We start from the raw sequence: 22,500 nt of genomic DNA, 5'->3' as shown, positions 1-22,500 counted from the left end.
TAATATTGTAAATATAAAATGGAACATAAATATGAGTTTTTAAAAAATGATATGTTAACTTCTACATTGTATCAGCACGGCATTGGTTTGATTTTTTACAGTAACATCTAGTCACTTAGCAGGAGTGAAAGCTCTCTGCTAAAGTGATCTGGCCAACAGACAGTGGAGATGTTGTTGTCTCAGTTCGAGGCACAGAGATACTGGATAATGCCGTTAAAATCTGTGGCTTAACTGAAGCTTGTCCGTCCACCCAAATCTCCCTCTTGTTTTTTGTCCCTGCAGGCTTTCTGTCCCCTCCTGTAGAGATCCCATACCCTAGGTCATAGGCAACTCAACAGTCACCCTCCAAGTCTCCCTTGTAGGAAACCGAGCCTAGAGTAGGACAAATAAAATGGTTGAACACTGGCTTGTGCCCGTTATTTTCCTAATGATAGCATTGTAGTTTAATCTGCCGTCCAGGGACAGATTAAGGAACCAAGTGCCCTGGGCAAAAAATAGTCTTGGACCCTTATTGGGGAGGTTTGGGAGAAGGGGAATTGAATGCGGCATACTGTACACACTCTCTTTAGAGGAAAGAAATTGTGACCCCAGGGGGATTTGCACCCCCCTGCGTCTGAGCCCATTATGCCCATACATGAATCCATCCCTGGGGCACCCATGACACATCAATCACAGATCCACTGTAAAACTATGCAGCCCTAGGTACACAGCCCTGTGGGACACCATCACCCAAAGACATCTAGAGAGCCCTGATGCTGATGAAGAGGTCTTCTATGTGTTGGGAAACTGAAAAGCCATGTGGTTTGCTACTTTTAAGCGTTCTCTGTCTCTTGAAATGACACACACACACACACACACACACACCCGAGCACACATACTACATACATACAAGGGCAAAAAAGTATTACAACTCACAAGTATTACAGACTCATTTCAATCATTACAACACATTTTGCTTCTGATATAGAAAACATTTTTTGTCAGTCAATAAACCTGCTAGGCAGAAATAGCAGTGAGGGTGGCTGGGGTAGTTTGATTAATGTAAAACGTATAAAGTAAGATGTCAGGAAACCAGTAACAGTACCTGTGTGCATTTACCTTGCTACAGTAACCCCCCCCCTCCTTGCACTGCCATTTGGAATGCACTGCCTACTTGAACACTCAAGCTTCTAGTGTTGACTGCAATTGCCCCCTGCGCTATCACTATGCTGGTTTGCTAAAAACGTCCAATGGCAAATGTCCTCCTCAATGATCAGATACCATGATGGCACTCATATTCGTCTTCACTGGTGGGGTATGATTGTGAATATCCTGTGTTCAAAGCCACACAGTCAAGAGCAACATGGTTGTGATTAAGAAAAGAGAACACACGGTCACATAGATTTGATTGCAGTTAGCAGGGCCGCTGACAGCTTTAGCCCAGCCCGGGACAAAGTAATTTAAAAGGGCCCCTGACCCAATACATATCATGTAAAGAGGAACAATTCTGGGGCCCCCTTTTTTCCATGGGCCCAGGGCAAATGACCCCTTCGCCCTGCTCTGTCAGCTTCCCTGGCAGTTAGCACAACACAAAGCAAATGGTTAGCGCGATATCTGTGGCCATGGTCTTAGTATTGGTTTGGAAGGAGGACGTGTCCCATGGAATGCCATGTTTCTCCTGTAAACAGTCCCATGAACTTACCTGTTTTCCCCTCTTTTTGTTCCCTCTTTTTCTCTTTTCCTCCTCATCTCCTTTTTCATCTCAATATTTGCACCCCCCTTTGGTCCTCTGCATTTCTGTCCCCTCCTCTTCTCTTTTCCTCCTCCTCTCTCCATCTCAATGTTTGCATTCCCCTTCTGTCTTCATCTCTCTACCTTCACTTGTCCTTCATCATGCTTCCTACGCATTTCTGTCTGTCTATCCATCCATTGCTATTCTTGCCATTATTTTTTTCTCTCGCTGTTTATTTTCTCCCCATCTGTTTATTTCTTTATACATGTCACCATCACTCCCCCATCTCTTTCGGTCGGTCTCTTTGTCTTTTTTCATCCCTATCTCTACCCCAATCACACCCCCCCCCAATCACACCACTGCCTGACATTGCCCCGCCCCTATCTTTTTGGATCTCTATTTCTTTCTCTCTCCATCTCCCCATCATCCATCTTTCCCTCCATCATCCCCATATTTCTGGCTCTCCCCCCCCCATCTCTCTCCCCCATCTCTCTCTGCCATCTCTGTCTCCCGCACTCTCTCTCCCCCTCTCTCTGCTATCTCTCTCTCTGCCATCTCTCTTCCCCCTCTCTCCGTCTCCCTCTCCCCCATCCCCCCCCCCCACTCTCTCTCTCTCTCTCTCTCTCTCTCTCTCTGCAGAGGTCATCAGGCAATGAGCTGCAGGAGATTATGAGGAGGAGACAGGAGAAGCTGGCGGCCGTGGCCAGCGACTCGGGGGTGGAGTCATTCGACGAGAGCAGCAGCCACTGAGCCACTCTTACCACACATACACACACACACATACGCACACGAACACGAACACAAACACGCATATGCATACGCACACACACACACTTCCATAGACACACACGTTGCGATTGGTGGAGCCAGGGGTTCGGAATGTTTTTTTCGATGAGAGCCGCAACCAGCCAATGAGCAGCCGCCCCTTGAATCTACCCTCTTGTCGCCCGCCATACGCCCGCCAAGCTTCTTCTCACCACGTCCAACCTTAAAACAGACTAAAATGAGACAAGAAAAAAACAAAACAAAACAAACGGAAACAAACAAAGCGAGCAAACAAATGTTCATCTTGTTTGTTGTTTGTTGTCGTTGTTGTGGTTTCCCAGGAGGTCTCTGAGCAAGCCCGGTTCGCCGCGATCATGCGCCGACGCCAGGAGCTCGCCGAGGCGGAATCTCCGGCAGTGACCTCGTCATCAACTGTGACCACGACGACAGAAACGTCGGCCATCGACAACAACACCGAGTAAAAAAGAGGGGTGAAGGGGGAGGGTCATGGGATAGTGGTTTCAGGAAGTCTCGTTTTTGACTCACTCATGGACAATTTACAGTAAAGCTGTAAGGTTGGCATCTTGTTTATGTCTATATCAGAAGTCTTACGATGATTTTATTAGTGGGGGGCGAAGTCAGGTAAGTAGCTACATAGGTCCTGATTAATACTAGCAGCACATTTTACACAATATGACTTTCTTGAAGAAGAAAGTCCCTCTGAGGGCAAGGGTTTCTCCCCCAAAAACTCCTGTCTGTCTGAAACATTTCTTAAGGGGTTTACAACACATGCACAAGCAAGGTCAATTCATTACAAAACGCATCTGGAGGGCTAACTTACTCCCATATGATTCTTTTTTTGTGATAACTTTTCTCTTTACTGTATCATTCTGCTGGTAGCAGGATGGTAGTTTCAACCTCATGTCAACCCCTTGTCACAGTTTTTGGAATGATGCGAAAAAAGCGTTTGAATGGGTTTGATGGAGAGAAGATTTGTGAATAGTTGATTCTGAGAGATTATAATTCTATACAATTTCTGTTTCATTTTCATTTTTTGTTTTGCTGGCAGAGAGAGAACATGATATTTATATACATGAATCATTTTGTACTTAATTGTAATGCCAAAAGAGTCTTTCTATAATATAACAATGTCATGGGAGTTCATCCTTTTTGGGAGAACTAGTTAGGACTCTCCTTCCCGTCTCATTTCACAAGATGATCACAGAATTCATTTGAACAGACTTCAGGTATTTTTTGATTGTAGATTTATTTGTCTTTATTGTGAATACGGAGGTGCAATGATGTACTTCCCTTTAGGACACTTAAGATAAGGTGTTGTAAACTAGGCCTTTATTGTATGTATGTTTGTTTATTTCTTTTTTTTTGATTGCTTCAATTCATTGCTTCTTTTCTTTTCTTTTGCTTTCCTTTCTGCGAATATTTTGCACATGTGGTTGTTCTCCAGCTGCGTTTATCCCCAAGGCTGCACGACCGACTGTGCAGTCTTACCTGAGAGAACACTTTAGAAGACTTAATTTTGTGCTATACATACACCCTAAACCCCAAATACACTGTCTGCGTTAAAGGCGTTTTGTACATCATTATGGCCAAACCTAATCGTTAGGTAGTCTCCCCATTGTCTTCCATAACCTCAAATCCATTTCAAAACAAAATCGGCAGACTTTTTTTTCTTCTTTTTGTTGTTGTTGTTATTAATGATTAGCGGCTAATAAGAAAAATATGGGGACACTGGAGGCCACCATTTTTGATCAGTGTATAACTCTGCTATTGTCAATCAAGCTTAATAATTCACTCAAATGTATGTTTGTAATCGAGCTCTCACATCTCTGGAAGCTGTGAAGGCTCATTTGAAGAGAAGAGAGGCACAATGGGAATATTCCATGTCTTAATATTTGGCAGGATGGAGGTTTGGTAAAAAAAAAAAAAAAAAGCCTGTAGCCCCTGTGTGTATGTGTGAGCGTTCATGATTTTTTTTTTCTTTCTGTGTGAGCGTGTGTGGACGCAAGACTTATGTGTATGGACTATTGGGCTACATGGCATGGATGGCTTTTCGAAACAGAAATGGAGTTAAGAAATGTGTTATGCAGTGATGGAAGCCTGGAAGCTACAATCCAAACTTAGAAGCTTCAATCCACTGCCACGTATTCCTAAAGACCTAGTTTTATCTGTTACCAATTTGCACATTTGGGCAGGCCAAGCCAGATCTTTTGCAATATGTGGCACTGGATTCTGGTTCTCACCGACAGTGCGTGTGTGTACACAAACTACCGTCTGGTAGCACTGCCGTTAACATGCTCTTCTCGAGTCAGAAGTGGGCTCCGGAGCTACACACACGCACTGTCGGTGAGACCAGGCTACTGGATTCTAGCTTCTTAATCCAGATTTCCCATCACTGGTGATATGATTGTACTTGGGGCGGGGGCTAATGTACTCTCACAAACCCTGTTAGATTGGGGGGAAATATACAGTACAGGGTCAACCCCTGCATGGGAGTGGTGGGGTGGGTTGTTCATCAGCTGTGTAGGAAGTCCTGGTTGACAGATGACAGTTCGGTGTCCACCAAATGAATGGAACGGGTTGTATTTAAAAAATAATAATAAATAAATATGTACAAAAGCCTGCACATAAATATTTTAGTGCTTCAAGCTGTACTTTTGTGGCTAAAGTCTCGTGTTTTTTCTGTCCCTCTGCCTCTGTTGTCCAGTGACACACACACACACGCACACACACACACACACACACACAAATTGTGCATCTTATTACAGGCAAAAAGGCAGACATTTATCAGAGGGATAACCCTGATTGAGCTTCATCTGTTCATGAATATTTATTAAGTAATAAACCAATATTTACTTGTATTATCAAAGTACAATACGTTTTGCCGTTAAAATGTCTATTTCTGGAAATTATAAATAGCGGAGAAGATGGCATGGAGAAGATTCCCCCTTGGCATGTATGAAAAGTGCAATTTTCCCAGTCATAATGAATACTTAAAATTTGATGGTGAAAAAGGTAACATTTGTGAATGGGCAGCATGTATTCTGAAAATATTACACAGTGCACCTTCAAGTGCATCAACACCCTATAAGACACAACACACATGTACCGTAGTTAAGAATAGATATTGAAACATTTTATTTTTTTTGTTTTGCAAACACGCACCCATCCATAATGCATACATACAATCAGCCATACATACGAGTCCATACATACAGACATTAAAACTCTGTGATGGAGATATGCCCCACATCTGGGACCTCCCCCTTTTTCTAGTATAAGTGACACAAATGCGCTAAAATGGCACCAATGACAGACAAGTTGGACTGGACGACATACACAGAGCTAAAGAGAATCAAAAAACGTGGAAACACTAGTCTTCAGTTTGTTTGTTTTGTTTGTTTGTTTTTTTTCTTGTTTTTTTTTTCCGTTGTCAAGCAACATCACTAAAGTGTTCTGTCAGCATCCCTCACCACCTGATCGATGCCAGTTCGGTCTCCGTTGGACACCTTTATGTAGGAACTGCGTCGAGTGGCTGTTACAAAAATAAGCACTTTTGATACAGCTGGACAGTGCAACACACACATACATACAAGTAGACGATTAGGAAAATAGGGTACAGAATAGCGGTTTTGGGGGATGGGGGTGGGTGTAGGGGGTTGGGATAAAGTCCTGGGCTATCCAACTCTACAAGTGTTACTCAGTAACATCCTGCAAAGATAGGAGGGATGGGGAGGGGGGGGGGTCTTTTTAAACAATAGCTAGTATTTACACTTCATTTTGGTACCTGGTCTGAATACAGCTCAAGAACGTGAGGACTTTTACTCTGGACGGAAAGAGTGCAGGCTACTTGTATGTTGATACAGCTCTGCTCTGATCTGTGCAAGATCACTGGCACAAAGAAATTCTCAAAAGTAACACCAAACCAGATATTACAGATGTCTGTCTTTGAATTTGCCAACTGGCTTAAAACTGCACACTTCTAACTTCATCCTGGAAATATATTATGTGCAAAATCCCACAATTGCAAAAGTCTCCTGTTGAAAGAGCATAATCGTGATATTGACTTCAGATATGTTCTTGTGAATATTTGAAGAGTAGATCCAGTTAAAGGTAAATTGGAAGTCCTTAGTGTCAAAGGAATGAATGAACTCAAAATGCACAAATGGTTCTTGGTGACATTGTTGTCTTTGCTACTTGACACAGAGCCTGTTCAGACTAGTCTTCAGAATAGGTTTCATCCATCTACAGGGGTTAGACAATGAAACTGAAACACCTGGTTTTAGAGAGGTTTGGCTATAGCTGCCCAGCCGTGTATATTGACCCCGTGGAGCTCCTGGCGGACAGTTCTGGTGGAAACAGGAGAATTGAGGTGCACATTTACTCTGCCATGATTTGGGCAGCTGTAAGTTTTATGGGGTTTTTTTACAGTCTGGGTTAGCACCCAAACATCCCTTTCAGACAGCTTCCTTTTGCGTCCACAGTTAGTCCTCCGATATGTCACCTATAATGTTGAGTGCATTGCAATACTTTGAGCAAAACTGTGCTCTTGAACTGTTAATTGAACCCACTTACTGCTCTTATTGGTGCAATGTGCTATTAAAGAGATTGGCCACCAGGCTGGTCCACTTAAGCTATGAATCTTCCCATACTAAAATGACAGGTGTTTCAGTTTTATTGTTCAACCCCTGTAGAACAGAATACTGTAGAATCGTAATTCTAGAAGCATTGAATGTTAATATTGAGTGTTATAAACACATACGTATATGGATACAAGCATCCTAAGCACGGCACATCTCCACATGTGATTTGAGCAAATCAATTCCAACTCTGTCTTCAGTCCGAGCCAACTACAATCAGACTAATCAAAAGTCCCTTTTAATGGACTAGTGTGAACAGGCTGGACCTAGTTAGCCAAATCAGATAGCCAAATTACCAACAACCGACAGAATTCATAACGTGACCAACAGGGTATTTCCAGATATGTAGGGTATGTTTCTTACAAAAAAAGGTTTGATAACACAGCAATGGCATTCGTCAGTTTATACAGCAGGGGTGAACTGGTTCCTGTTCAACTTCTGCCTGTGTCTTCTCAGATTGTTCTCTTCCGAAAATGAGCCCCCAGAAAAATCGATACAGATTCCACAGCTGCTGCCACCCGGGTGCCTCTATGGCCGGAATTCCTGCCTTTTCCTGAACTCCGGCCTAGAGTTTAGTGCTTCGGAAAAAACAGCAGACAAGGATGGCCATATTAATAGGCCTACGCATGAGTGGCGTGACGTGTGCCATGCACGTTACACCCTTTTTTGGGGGAAAACATTGCGGGGAAAGCCAATGCAAGTCAATTGGTGGTGTTGGGAAAGAATAAACGAAAGACAAAGACCTGTAGACTAGCGTTGTTCACGCTCAACATGCTGAAAACATGTTGTGTTGCCGGCTGTTCAAATAATGTAGCTAAACAGGCGTGGCTGAAGCATGGACTGTGTTCATTTAGGCTAGCCGATGTAGCAGGTAAGTTAATGAGACATTCGGTGTGCTTCCCCCAAAAAAGGGCGTAACGTAGCCTGGCGACACCATCCATGTACTCCAACCAAAGATTTGGCTCCACACATCGTCTGGCAAAAGCCTCGAGCTCGATTCTCTCAGTGTTTAGCCAATAAGCAAACAGTTGAGAGTGATGACGTAGAGCTCACCCGCGAGCTCCGTCACTGATTGGTTAAGGTAACTAAATTCACACTTTCGTTTTGTTATTTGTATGCTTTTGCGCGCTATAACGTAACAGGCATGCTAATAAAGCACAATATGGGTTTTAATTTGAGTTTGGAACTCCAATTAATTTAAATGACAGAGTAAGATCAGACCATCTCCCACCGTCCACGGAGACGGATTCCTCATGGCTTTTTCCAGACTGATTGACGGAGTCAACAGTCGGCTTTTCGCCCAGGCTAGGCGTAACGCACATTCACGAGCAAAGTACCCGGATGGCCGTTCATGCGTATACAAGTTGTGACGACAACAACAGTAACCCATTCATCGGCTGGTCAATCGATTAATCCATTTAATCGATCGGTCGATCAATTGTTTTACAATGCAATTCACGGCAGGGCATTCAAGGCTTTCAGTGCAAATCAAACTATCAAAGCAGAACTACGGTACTGTACTTTACTGGTCCATCATCATTTCCCTTCAAATAACAGCACAGAAACGACAAAGTTGGTGGTGATGACCAACCGAGAAGCCAAAAAAGGAACCATGCTTAGCCACTTCAGTCGAGTCCCAAAAGGCATAGTGTCGAATGTCATAATCCTGATCCCATCTTTGCCCCTCTGTCCAAACACTCCAGTGTGAAGGTGTGTGTGTGTGTGTGTGTGTGTGTGTGTGTGTGTGTGTGTGTGTGTGTGTGTGTGTGTGTGTGTGTGTGTGTGTGTGTGTGTGTGTGTGTGTGTGTGTACATATGACATGACATACAGTATGTGTACTGTATGTATAGATGCCATAAATACGTATATTATGAATATGAATATATACTGAATATATGTATGAATGTGTGTCGGTTTGTATGCCTTAGTCTCACAAGAGGCACGATACAGTAGCACTGACACGGTATATTTTGTCAAGCCATGTTGTTAAACAAGGGGTGGGGGAGTGGGGGGCAGCTACCTTCATGCTGAGCTTCCGTGTCTCTCCACAGCAAAAAGAGACACGGGGAGAGAGGAAACACATATGTGCACAGCTGTGCTTCAACGGTCAGCTCTTTTGTTGAGACATTTAGTCACACGCAGCGGGAGACGAAAGTGGTGGTGGTGGTGGTGTGTGTGTGTGTGTGTGTGTGTGTGTGTGTGTGTGTCTTCCCAGCTACAGTTCCACACTCAGCTAAGGACAGCTTCCTGTGTCCTTCCACAGATGCAGAGTGGTGTGTGTGTGTGTGTGTGTGTGTGTGTGGGACTCCTGTTAAACCAAATTTGGATTGTACCATGATAAATGTACATCTGTCAATCCAAATAAAGATGTAAAATGTGTGTCCCGATGTCTGTATGTCAGTCAGTCGGTCAGCTGACTGGCATTTGTTGGCTTCTGTTGGCATCGTTGTTGGGCCTGCAGCACCATGGTGATAGACCACACCAAATGCGTTGAGCTTAAGCACCATGTCTGCATACGTAGACTGGCACCGAGACGCTACTGCACTGGCGGTGGCAGCATCGAAGAAGAGTAAACGGACGAGTGCAGCAGGGACAAGTGAGGCGTGTGATCGACCAATCAAGAGCCACCAATCCGGGGGGAGGGTATGAGGAGGTGTGGGAGGTTGAGGGCAGGTGGTCTTGTAAATACCTCCTCTTCCACCTCCTCCTCCTCCCTCCAATCAGGTGCCTGACGCAGCAGACGCAGCAGTTTACAGATATCTCAGGGGTGGAGATGAGGAGGTTTGGGAGGTTGAGGGCAGGTGGTGTTGTAAATACCTCCTCTTCCACCTCCTCCTCCTCCCTTTTCTTCTTCTTCCTTCTCCATCCTCCAATCAGGTGCCTTCATAGACGCAGCAGTTTACAGATATCACAGGTGGACAAGGAAGGGTGGTGTTGGGGAAACGGTACAGTGCGTTGCATTAGAATTGTTACATGAGTTACATGAGTGGTTAGTGGTATGAGGGAAGGGAAGAATAGGGTCCTTGGTCCTTGGGTGCTGGTTAGGATGTGGGTTGCAGTGGCATTGAAGGTGACTACTCCTGAGATCAACAGAAAAAAAAAGTAAAGTCTAAAAACGATATGCTTATTTATAACTGCCGGACCGAGCTTCTGTCAGGTTCGTGCAATTCCGCAGACTGACCACCAGAGGGAGCAGTGTGCATGTTACTTTTGCTGCCAGGCAGACGGTGGGGGCAAGGGGCATGACTCTGGCTTACTGTTCCCCCACTGGGGGGAGGCTGAACTGTAGTCTGCGCCGTGTTCCGTTCGTGTCTCCATCTAACCCAACCTGCTGGAGGTGAACAATACATGGGGTGTGTGTAGTGGGCATTTCACAGGGAGGGGCAGGGGAGTAGGTGGCTGGGGAGACAGCAGTGCTTGGGAATTGGGGGTGGTGGTGGTAGGGGTGGGGGCTCAGTCTCAGATGTACAGTATTACACACAGTCCATGACGTGAAGGCTCCTTTAAGGCATTGTAATAATTCCATGCTCGTACCAGAGAATTGTATTTATTTCGAACACATATACAGTAGCCCATGGCGGTACTACGTAGTTTTGTCTTGTCTTCTCTTCTCGGATGTTCATGTGTTTATTTATTTTTTTGTTTTTGTTTTTGTTTTTGTTGTGTTGAGTTTCTTGATCTCTCCTTCCCTCATACTTGTTGTTTTGGTTTTGCTGTTGAAGATTTCTCCGCAGCACTTCACCAGGAACGGAGAGGAGAGATAAGAGAGAGAGAGAAAGAGAGAGAGAGAGGAGTGTGAATGGTCACAACCTAAAAGAGAAAGGAGAGAAAATACTTACATAATCACTCCTTTTAGAGGATACAATAAATGAAACAAATATGACATTTTTAGCAATGGGTGATCATTTGAAATCTAGACATTGGCCGTATACTGCACATATCCATTCATTCTTCAGTAGATGCATTTCAATATATTCAATAAAGGTGTAAGGTTAACTTTTTTTTACAGAGCCAAGTAACCATTGCCTAATTCATACAGGGGGGCATGGTCCCCAAAAAACATTGACTAGAGAGTTAGCAACTACATTACATAGCAAACTCCATAAACTCTCCACAAACTCCATAGTAGCTAACCATCAGAGTGTACAGTAAACAAGCTGAAATGCTGTTTTACAAACTGATTGGTTATTGAGCAAAACTGCTAAAATTCAGAGGGAAATGGTCAGCAGGCTTACTGAGCATGTGGTTGCTTGTTGTGATGGCATTACGACTTGGAGACGTTCTCATAGATGACGTCACTGGTGACCGACTGCTGCTTCTTCTTCTTCCACATCAGCAGCACACACTGGTGGATGAACACGTACTGCTCCTGCAGAGAGAGAGAGAGAGAGAGAGAGAGAGAGAGAGAGAGATGGCAGGCAGAGAGAGTGATGACAAAGAGAGATGGGGGAGAAAGAGAGCGAGAGATGGGGGGAGAGATGGGGAGAGAGAAATGGCAGAGAGAGAGAGATGGGGAGAAAGAGAGAGAGAGATAGGGGGAGAGAGAGATGGCAGAGAGAGATGGGGGAGAGAGGGTGAGAGACAGACATGGAGAAAGATGGGGGGGAGAGCAAGAAATATGGGGGCGGTGGAGAGAAAAATGGATGGGAAAATGGAGAGGGAAAGAAAAAGATAGGTCCAAAAAGATAGGGGCGAGGCAGGGGGAAGAGAGAGAGAGAGAGAGAGAGAGAGAGAGAGAGAGAGAGAGAGAGAGAGAGAGAGAGAGAGATTAACAGGAAGGAAGTTCACCTTTGCTTCATCACCACTCGTCTGCCTGACCACAGCCCATATAGTACATCCCAAAGGAGGTGCACTTGCACTATGCAAATGTTTTTTTCCCCGTAACATCATACAATGCTACTTGGTCTGTGGGAAATGCTGCATTGAGTGTTGATGGTTTGTATCGATGTGTACGTTTAGGTACTGTCTTTAATAAGTTTTATTCTTTTCTGTTCCTTACCTCTGTCTGCACCATGGAGAGGCGATGGGAGCGCATCTCCGAGACAAGGCCCAGCACGTCCACGAACTCGTGCGCGCGTATGTGCTGCATTAGGCGGTCCAGTGCGATGAACGTGCCCGTCCGACCCACGCCAGCACTGAAGAAGAGATAAGGGACAAGAAGAGAGACATTAGGAGGAGAGACATAGTGAAGCATTGGGGAAATGTGAAGGCGCGGTGTAGTATAGCATTGGTGTGCCCGTCCGTCCACATAAACTACTCCAGCACTGAGGGGAAAGAAAAGGGTAAAATAAAAACCACATACATAATACGTGGTAATGAACGCTAGGAGATCCATATTCAAACATGACAATATTGTGGCACAGTATTTTGTATATCCATTCCATTCCGGTGCTTTCTACTGAGGAGATAAAGGGTGGGTGAGCAAAAAAGATTAGATACCACGATGACACTTTATTTTAAGGTTCATGTGTTAATACACACAGTTTGCATGTATTAGTGGTAAGTGATTATAATAGTAGTAGGTCCATGGTTTTCCTGAACATGTGTCTTCAGAGTTAGTTACATATACAGACAGTAATTAGGTACATATTACTGGCTAACATGTTGTAACCAAAACCCTAGCGTTACCAAAACCACATAGTGACATGAATATTGAAGCACTGAAAACATAACGATTTGTGGCTGCATTAAAGACATATGAGGGACTGAAACATTGGCTTGAGAGGTTGCACAGAGGCATATGCTGTAGTTCAAACCATACACACGTTGGCGTATTGGACAATATTCAAGACACAGTACACTGAGACAGCCAGTACACCCTTGCATAATATTGGGACAAAAATATTGGCAAAGAATGTATTCCATTTCAGACCATGAACAACATGAGGTTTTCATTTGCAAACGATGTCCAGCTCCAGTACCTTTTATATTTACCTTTTACATTTGGTCATACACATACATCACTCAATACAAGAATAAATTAAGCATTCAATACACGAAAAAGTGCTTGTTTTTTTGCAGACTAAAAAGACATCATTCATGTGTCATGGGCCATGGCTTACTTTTTTTCTAGCACCATAGTTTTAAAAAGTCAGATAAGGGCATCCGTAGGGAGAGATACACATCATGTAGTAGGCTATACAAACCAAACAGAATAGCATCATAGCCTTTTTAGCCTTGGCTAATTTCCAGTGCTCGTGTCCACTTAGCTTTTGCTATGTAAATACCGTCCATCTTATGCCCTGCCTTTTCGAAGTGATTAGGTCATGCTGCTGCTCTGATCTAGCGGGCATCAAAGGAGAGGAATCCTCATTAACAATGAGATTGGATTTGGAAATGGCCTCAAGCCCCTTCCTAGAAATTGACCCATAAATTATATTATACCTTCTACAGCCATTAAAAAAAACAAGAAAAACAAATCACCTGAACTTGTTGTATTACACGTGTTGAAGGTTGTAGAATTTGTTTTGATTTCTGATACTGATATGATTTTAGGACTGAAAAGCTAACAGTGATGGGCTTACTTTAGATTGGGCTGCAGTTTCTGATAATATCATCTGTGATATAAAACCACAACATTATGATACACTGCACTCAATATGTACTCAATGTGTATATCACATATCACAACTTAAGTGTATCATAAACCACCCTAAGATGGCAGCCCATGAACTCAGTAAAAACGCACTGTAGTAGTAAATAAAAAACAAAGCCAACCAGATAGCGTGATGATTTCTTGGACAGGCATGCAACCCCCTGCCAAAGATGTGGAACCATCGTGCCCACTGCCCAGCCATTGTTTTAAGGGTGGGGCAAAGATCAATAGTGGGCACCCAGCCATAATGATTACGCTGCCTGTCAGACCGAGGCGTGCAGTAACTTTACCCGCTCAAGATTACGCTAAATGCTGCATTGATTTATATTAGCCGGCTCGGCTGCCTGCTTTCAAGTCTTTTCCTCTCACAGTCTCTGCCAGCAATCAGGAAGGCAGGCAGTGTATGAGAGGGCTGTCTTTACTCCCTGGATGTGTCTTTACTCCCTTTTCTTGTGTCTGTGTCACTGTAAAATGGGTGGATTATTTTCCCACCTCCTGATTCACTCCAAGCAAAAATCCTACCGCAAATTTAATCCAGCCACCTGTGAAAACTTGGCTAAATGAAATGAGTACTCAAGACATGTGTAAAGAATAAGCTTATCTGTGAAGTCACCAGTGCAGTTACAGCAATTCCTTCTAAACCCAAAAATTGATAGCTCTGACCAAGCCCTACTGAGCAGACACATGTTGGCACAATGACACAATGCCAGATTCACAGAAGTTTTTTGACATGCCACAATGATTTAATAAAACACAGTGAACACGATTTCTCCTCTACTACGGTCTCATGGGTTGGGTTGGGTGGGAGCTGGAAGGGTTTTTTGTTTTTGTTTTGTTTTGTTTTCACACATACTCCATTATACAGAGGTAAACCGCACGTATAGTTCAGTTTCAAACAAACATTGTTCGCAACAGATATTATTCTTTTTGCTGCTACTAGTTCTTCCTCCATGCACTGTTTTTTCACACACTCGTTTGTCCTCATTTCCCCTTTCTCCAGCTTTGATGACATCTGTTTGTGAGCGAGAAAAGAAACTCATCGCATGCCAAAACCCACAGTCGATATCTCAACACAGAAGTGAAACGGGGCTTGGGTGCTTAAGACTCAGTGTTTTTATGTCAGTTTCGTCCACTTCTAATGCTATTAGCCATTCCTGTAATATGGCTGGTTTAGACCGTGGCAGTCGGTGAAAACTGTCGGGGTTCCAGCTTTTCATTTTACGGCCGCAGCCGGGATAAGAACACACGCAGACCATGTTTTCCTAGCCACCTGATGGAGTAGCCTGCATCCGGGTCAGACTAGAGATTATAAACAGTGAAATACATCTGAAAACACTGGCCAGTGAAAGACTGTGTGGTCCAATGATCTTCTCTGTGCCTTGGTTTGATTGACGAGACCTTTGTGATGAAGTGTGCAGCGTTTTTGAGGTTGTTTATTGCGGGGAAACATCAGAAAAGACTATTTACAAATTGGCCCCGCCGTGATGCATTGGCTGTGTTATTCGCCAAAAAGCTTAAAATAAGCTAACTCCATAACGGCGCGGCATTTCTCGGAATGGCTCATCATTAGATACATTTTGGGGCATGGGAAATCGATGGTGAAATTTTCATTTTACGCCGGAGCTATCCTTTAAAGAATCCTCTTGCCATGGTAATGAACAATGCAGAAGAATGCAAAGATTCTAGAACACAGCAACTCAACCACGCCAGTTTCAAGTTGCAGTGTGAGTGTGTCAAACCAGACACCACACAAAACCATGCACCAGTGTGACACGACTGAAACATACCCACAGTGTACTGTATGAATGTTCTACCACTCAAATAATGTACAACCAATTTCCCTCGGTCATTGTACCTGAGAGGTGCAAGCGCTTGTGGTACGTCGGACAAATGCTTTGAGTGTGGCGGTGTGTGTTGCTACCGTTGAACAAAATCACCCAAAAGCCTGAGTCACACTCACACACTTTTTTTTCGTTGATGGAATTTGACAGCTCAACAAGGCTTTCAAGAACCTCAATAATTTTCGTCTGTCTCGCTGTCAGCGTGGCTAATTAGCCTCGAGTTGGCACCCTGAAAGAAAGTCCTATGACAGCAGCATATTCAACCACCAAACGGCCTTGTTCCCATTCTGCTGCAAACGACTTTTTCACGTGACGTTTGCAGCGATTGCAAATGACAAACTGAAAAAGGCACATCTCCCAGTGGACACTAGGGAGGGACTGTGTGTGCGTGCTAGAGCTGTGTAACAAAGAGGGGTGGCACAACCCCATTGGCTGACTGAAGAAGCTGCCTATGGGCAGGAGAAGAGTTGAAAAGCTCATTTTGGAAAAGACAGCTGCATTTGTATGTTCTTGGATTCGCTTGTAGGGTGTGATATGAAAGCCGAACTTGGACACAGGGAGAGGAAGAGAGAGAGAGAGAGAGAGAGAGAGAGAGAGAGAGAGAGAGAGAGAGAGAGAGAGAAAGAGAGAGAGAGAGAGGGAGGGAGAGGGGGGGGAGACAGAGACAGAGACATGATGCTGAGAAAGTTAGTAGAGTATTGAGAAGTATTGAAACAGAGAATTGGAATGGAGAAACCAATGCCTGGGCATACTGAGAAACAAAGAGTGAGAGAAAGAGAAAGACAATGGATAGAATCATAAAGGGATCAGGGTGCGCGCTAACGGTAGGGACACATAGGAGGCGCAGCGAGCGAAGCGAAGAGAGGCGAAATTCAACCGTCATCAGGTAGTTGCAGCGTATCAAATGGAATGGAAAAGTTATGTTGTTGATTTGATTGGGCCGTGGCAGGTGAATTTGCTCCTCATAACATTAAACTTTCTTTAATAATTTCGCTTCGCTTCGCACCTGTTCGCTTGCTTTCGCTTGCCTTCGCCTCTCTCATAGGAATGAATGGCGAAGTTGGCTTCGCTTGGCCAAATTCGCGTCTATGTGTCCCTACCGTTAGGCACCTATCCACCTGTACTACACAGCCTACATGCTAAATCATGGGGACCCCCCATTTTCTCTGTTCCACTCATTTCTCATATCATGTCTCACAATTGTCCTGATCAATTAAGACCCAAGAAGCCCAGGAAAAAACACTTGAAACGAGAATTTGTGCCAATTTCAAAATACAATTGGAAGGGCAGAACATACAAAATGCCTGACAAAAATGACTGACAAGTCAAGGGTACCATGAGCAATACAATACAATAGCAGTAATTCTAATGCTAAAGATCAACTTCCACTAAAACAAACGGAGGGTCACCCCTAGTTACATACTAGGCGCGTCACCTCCACAGGCTGTGTTTCCCAATTTACATAAACAATGCAGAGCCAGGAGCGAATCAGGAAGCACCTCTTTACTAGCCTACAAAGACGGCTTGATACAAAGCAACCGGAAGGTTTTTTAAACAAAACCGACGCATAATGCGTTCAATAACAATGGTGAACACAGCAATATTGATGAAATGACGATGAGAGTAGATATTTAAAAAACAGAGGAGAACCGATCAAACAAAAATAAGTGACAAAAATGCCAGACAAGACAAGGGTACCATGAGCAACACAACGGCAATTTGGCAGTAATTCTCCTTTCACATTTTAAGAAACAGAGGAGGACAATGGTGAAGATGAGTTAACACCCTTTTACCTGCAGTGCACTACGATGGGCCCCTTGGTCCGGTTGACCTGTTGCCTGACGATCTGCACAAACTGCAGGATGGTCTCGATGGCGTTGACGGTGGGCACGCCGTGGTCGGGCCAGGAGGTGTAGTTCAGGTGCAGCACGTCCTGACTCTCGTCAGCCTGAGGGGGGAGCAGAGGAGCAGACACACACACACGCAAAACAGACTATTACGCCGTGTCTCAAAAGGCGCACTTGTTCACAGTGTTGCCAGACCAATTGGGCTGCTTAGGATGGCCGTGTGCGGGTACATTTTTTTGAGAAAAACCTGCCAATTTTTTGGCCATAGAAATCAATAGAATTGGGCAGGATTTAGTGCTTCCAGGTACACTTCAGACACTATGTTTCAATGTGTAGAGAGCTCACAATTGCTGTCAACTGTGGCAAATTCAAAGCACTGGCAGTGCCCGGATGATCCCCTATCAATGGTCAAAAAAGCTGAAATGATGGACACTACACGCACCAAATGGCCGCCATGGTGTTAACTTAGTAATGGAAGAAACAGCAACCGTTTCATGTCAAGCCAAGTACCCGGTATACGCGGGATAGTTGCCATTTGGGAGAACATATTTTGAGAATTCTTTTTAAACCTGTTTGAAATGCATATCGCAATTCAAAGCACTGCAGTAAATGCCCAATTCAAAAATGTACATTAACCAAAATGTTGCAAAATGGATATACCATACTGTACGTCATTTTGCAATGACTAAATAGCAGAATTTCCTGGGGACCCTTGTTTTTATTTGTATTATGGGGTTCTTTGGGGAAGTGGTCGGACACTCACGTAGTTCAGTCTGAAGTTTCTGACGGTCCAGTCTGCCGACTCCGACTCTGACAGCATCTCCACGGTGATCTCCCCGTAGCCCACAGGCTCGTCCGTGAAGGGCCAGTAGTGATCGCATTTTACCTGCGTCAACGACAACAGAAACATTACATCGCATTACATCACATATTACATTGACCTGACGCTTTTATCCAAAAAGACTTTGAAAAAGGCAGTTATATTAAGTACAGGGTATTGGTTACAGTCCCTGGAGCAGTGTAGGAGTAGGTACATGGTACTTTGCTCAAGGGCACTTTAACCCTCGGGAGAGATAGGGAGTGGAGGGCTGGGATTCAAATCTGCAACCATCTAAAGCTAAAGCCCATCTCTTAACCACTACGTCCTCTCTTAACCACTACGTCATGGCTGCCCAAGAAACATGCTCAGATTAACATCAGCAATGCAGATGGTAGGGATGCTGTGGCATAGTACACTACTACACCCACACCATATACGGTACGGCTAACACTCCCCACGAGTACAAATCCAGCCAAGGATCCAGGGATCCAGCTTCAAATCCTGCCAAGTCCATTTCCCAACCTCACCCGTCTCTCCCGCCCACTACTTTCCTTTCTTCTCACTTGAAAACTATTCAAACTAAAACAACTTAAAATATACCTTGAAAAATGAAGACCCCTACAATTTAAAGAAAGAGTACATACTAGTAAATGATTCAGTCATTCATTTAACTATAACAGGGTGAAAAAAGAACTTGTTTTCCAAATTTGTTTTCCTGACCATTATGAGATATTACTATCACTATGTGAGTTATTGGAAGATCAGATCAAAATTACACGCTATTGCTTTTAAAAAACGTATTTTCAATAAGCCTCAGTCAGCTGACTCAGCCTAATAATAATAATAATAATAATTGTATTTGTATAGCACTGTGTCATACAAGGCATGTAACTCAAAGTGCTTAACAAATGGGAAAAAACATTGTTAGAGATAGATTTAAAAGGAGAGGAGAGATAGATTTAAAAGGAGAGGTATAGAGGAGAGGCAGAAAAAGCAGGAAGGCAGAGGAAGAAGAGATAGACAGAGAATGTAGAGTCATAAGGTCAACGTAGGTTAGGACCAGGATTCTTAGATGTGTAAGGTCCATAGTGGCTGGGCCTATCATAAGTCATAGATAGTCACACAGAGATTGGGCGCTCAGGTGCGGCCCCTGGTGGCATCAGGGGTGAGGAAAAACTCCCTTTCGCTTGATTCATAGTTTGTGAGGGGGAAAAAAAGCTCAGTGAGGTCTGAGAAAAAAGACCCCCTGTAGTCAGGAAGAAACCTCAGGCAGAGACCAGCGGCCACCTAGGGGAGCCCCCTGCCAGGGCTGGATTGCGAGTAGTAAGGGCGCTGCGGCGGCTGGGACACTATGACGTCTTGGCAGCTAGGAGTTGGCAAGGATGAAGAGGTGGGTCTTCAGCTGCTTCTTAAAGGAGTCGACGGAGGTGGCTGATCGGATCTCGATGGGGAGGGTGTTCCATCTCTTGGGCGCATAGCAGGCAACCTACTCCTAATGTTTCTCTTTTATTCAAAGATAAAATATTCCAGATACTCTCTTAGTTTCTCCAAAACAGAGAGGCTTCTGTTTGCATTGCTTGGTCAAATAAGCAAAGGGTGGGAAAATGAGTTCCCTGAAACTCTCTCTAGAATTCCAAGTTCAATCACACCCGAGACATGGCGAGGCCTTTTCTTGCACTATTGCTGCTGATAAACGCAAAACACAGACAGGCACATGCTCTCATGCACGCACACACACTTGTGCACATGCACTCACTCACTCACTCACGCACGCACACACACACACACACACACACACACACACACATGCACACACACCCACGCACGCACGCACACAAGCATGGACGCACACACACACGCATGCATGCACACACGCACACGCACGCATGCACACACACATACGCGCGCACAAGCACGCACGCACACATACATGCAGGCCCGCAGTCTCTCTCTCTCTACAACACATTCTCTCTACAACACACCCACACACTACACACATGGCAGATATGATTCACTGCAAGGCTAGCCCAGGCCAGCTGTGTGGGAATTGTCCCAAGACTGCACACAGTCAGTCAGGCAGGAGGGCGGGTGGGAAGGGAAGGGAAGGCCAGGAAAAGGCCTCCATCTTGTAAAGCCTTTAAAAAATGCGTACGAGTGCTGAGCAAGCACGTCTGACCTGACATGAAGGGGGAAGCACTGGAGCACTGTGGCCAGAGCCACACATGTTGAGAAAAGAAACGCGGGACTTTCACATTCTTGTACTGCACGCCTTGCGCGGCTATTGTTATTATGCTTTTTGTCTCCTCTCTTTTTTGCATGGTTTTTATCTCTTTGTTAAGCACATTGAATTGCTTCCATGTATGAAATGTGCTTTAGAAATAAATTGCCTTGCATTGCCTTCATGTTCCAATTGTTTGGCTGAAGACTTTTTTACTACCTATTTTTTACATGTACTTTCAATGCTCATCCTTTTGGCTGAAGCAGAATGTTTTGCTCTTCCAATCTGAATTCTTTTTAAACAGTGTATTGCAGGAGTTGATTTCTACTGTAAGCGCTGTGTTAAATCCACCATTATGAAGCATTGGGTTTCATCCGTTCATTGCATTGGTGCCTGTGCCCAGTTTTTGATCATCTTTGCCTTCCTGTACTAGTAACCGTGTGTGTGTGTGTGTGTGTGTGTGTGTGTGTGTGTGTGTGTGTGTGTGTGTGTGTGTGTGTGTGCGTGTTTGTCTGATAAGATACTGTCATCTTGAATAGTGTGTGTGTGTGTGTGTGTGTGTGTGTGTGTGTGTGTGTGTGTGTGTGTGTGTGTGTGTGTGTGTGTGTGTGTGTGATACCCACCCGCCTGCGCTCGTTGCACTGAGTGAGCATGACGATGATGTGGGATTTCTGCTGCAGCACCATCTTCCAGAAGTCATTCCTGGTCTCGGGCAGAGGGCCCTGCGTGGCGATGTACTCACGAGGAGAGTTGTAGCCCTACACACAAACACACACACACACACACACACACACACACACACACACACACACACACACACACACACGTAAACACAGGCAGGCACACACAGACGCACGCACGCACGCACACACACACAAGCGGAACATCAATGATCAATGGACACGTCTTTGATATGGAGTATGGGCATAATCTTCATAGAAACCATACATGAGCATTCTAAATTAGTTAGAAAAACGATAAGAACTAAAAACAACAAAAATGGTGTTAGACCAAGTGTAAACGAAATTAAGATAGGGTCATATTAAGTTGTTAACCCATTAAGACACAGTGTTATACATTTGCTGTTAGCATTAGCAGAATAGCAATGACCAAGTCGTAGTGCAATACTAAAGGCCCTAAATAGTATTAAATAGTAGTGTAGTACTATCTATGGTAGTTACATTTTCAATGACTATTACAGCGTTCCACTGGGGGAACATTGTGCATGATGGAGCTAGAGAAAGCAATACATAACATACATAGTATTTGTAAATGTTACATAATATTCAAGATATTCAATATTCAAGATGATTAAACTCGCTCTGTCTGACTCTGTTGTTCAGTGTAATGTGGTGCACTCACCGGTATGTAGTTGGCATTGATGTAATCTGAGCCCTCATCGTTGTGCATGGAGATGAGCTTGACTCGGCTAAAATCATCTGTGTGGAGAGACAAACACACACACTGTCAGATGCGGCTGTGATGATGCTAAATGTGACAGTATAATGATTTTTTTTTTAAAAGATTTTTTTTGTGTGTCTTTCTCAACTTTATTTGACAGGACAGTGTGAGAGGTGGACAGGAAGCGAATGGGGAGAGAGATGGGGAGGGGTCTGCAAAGGACCCAGGCATCGAACCCGGGTCAGCCGCATGGTAGACGAGTGCCCTACCAGTTGGCCATGGCAGGGCCGAGAGTATAATGATTTAAATGACTGACTGGTCATAAGGTGGAGTATGATGCTTTATTACTGGCGGTGTACACCAGAAATGACCAAAGCGACAAAGTAGGTATCTGAAGTTGTTGAGCACCTCGGCCCCACTGGTAATTTTGGTCTAGAACCGCCTCTGGCCTCTTCCACCACTCAGTACTCACATGGCAGGATGTTAGTGTAGCGATTTTTGGGCCTATTGACAGGCAGGTCAGCAGCCTCATGGGAAAGATCCAGACCTACACTCTTCAGCTCCTGAGAGAGAGAGAGAGAGAGAGAGAGAGAGAGAGAGAGAGAGAGAGAGAGAGAGAGAGAGAGAGAGAGAGATAGAGAGAG

At 44.3% G+C, this 22,500-nt stretch overlaps 2 protein-coding genes across 2 annotated transcripts in view; one reads left to right on the top strand and one right to left on the bottom strand.

The window, feature by feature from the left end:
* Positions 1 to 3,665, top strand: part of eps8a (EGFR pathway substrate 8a, signaling adaptor) — a 78,729-nt gene extending 75,064 nt beyond the window's left edge. The window contains exon 24 of the mRNA XM_063217236.1: positions 2,351 to 3,665. Within this exon, the coding sequence (XP_063073306.1) occupies positions 2,351 to 2,461 (111 nt within the window). The 3' untranslated portion in view covers positions 2,462 to 3,665. The remainder of the gene's footprint in view (positions 1 to 2,350) is intronic.
* A 7,000-nt stretch (positions 3,666 to 10,665) lies between these two features.
* ptpro (protein tyrosine phosphatase receptor type O) overlaps positions 10,666 to 22,500 on the bottom strand; it is a 139,753-nt gene continuing 127,918 nt past the window's right edge. Inside the window, exons 22-29 of the mRNA XM_063217235.1 lie at positions 22,329 to 22,419; positions 21,818 to 21,894; positions 21,079 to 21,213; positions 18,181 to 18,303; positions 17,364 to 17,518; positions 12,134 to 12,269; positions 11,370 to 11,503; positions 10,666 to 10,944 (exon numbers count right to left, since the gene is read on the bottom strand). Coding sequence (XP_063073305.1) covers positions 11,399 to 11,503; positions 12,134 to 12,269; positions 17,364 to 17,518; positions 18,181 to 18,303; positions 21,079 to 21,213; positions 21,818 to 21,894; positions 22,329 to 22,419 — 822 coding nt within the window. The 3' untranslated portion in view covers positions 10,666 to 10,944; positions 11,370 to 11,398. The remainder of the gene's footprint in view (positions 10,945 to 11,369; positions 11,504 to 12,133; positions 12,270 to 17,363; positions 17,519 to 18,180; positions 18,304 to 21,078; positions 21,214 to 21,817; positions 21,895 to 22,328; positions 22,420 to 22,500) is intronic.

This window comes from Engraulis encrasicolus, chromosome 15, assembly GCF_034702125.1.
Source record: "Engraulis encrasicolus isolate BLACKSEA-1 chromosome 15, IST_EnEncr_1.0, whole genome shotgun sequence".
In the NCBI taxonomy this organism is placed as follows: Eukaryota; Metazoa; Chordata; class Actinopteri; order Clupeiformes; family Engraulidae; genus Engraulis; species Engraulis encrasicolus.
The sequence above is the reverse complement of the archived record's forward strand: the minus strand, read 5'-3'. Positions and strand labels throughout refer to the sequence as shown.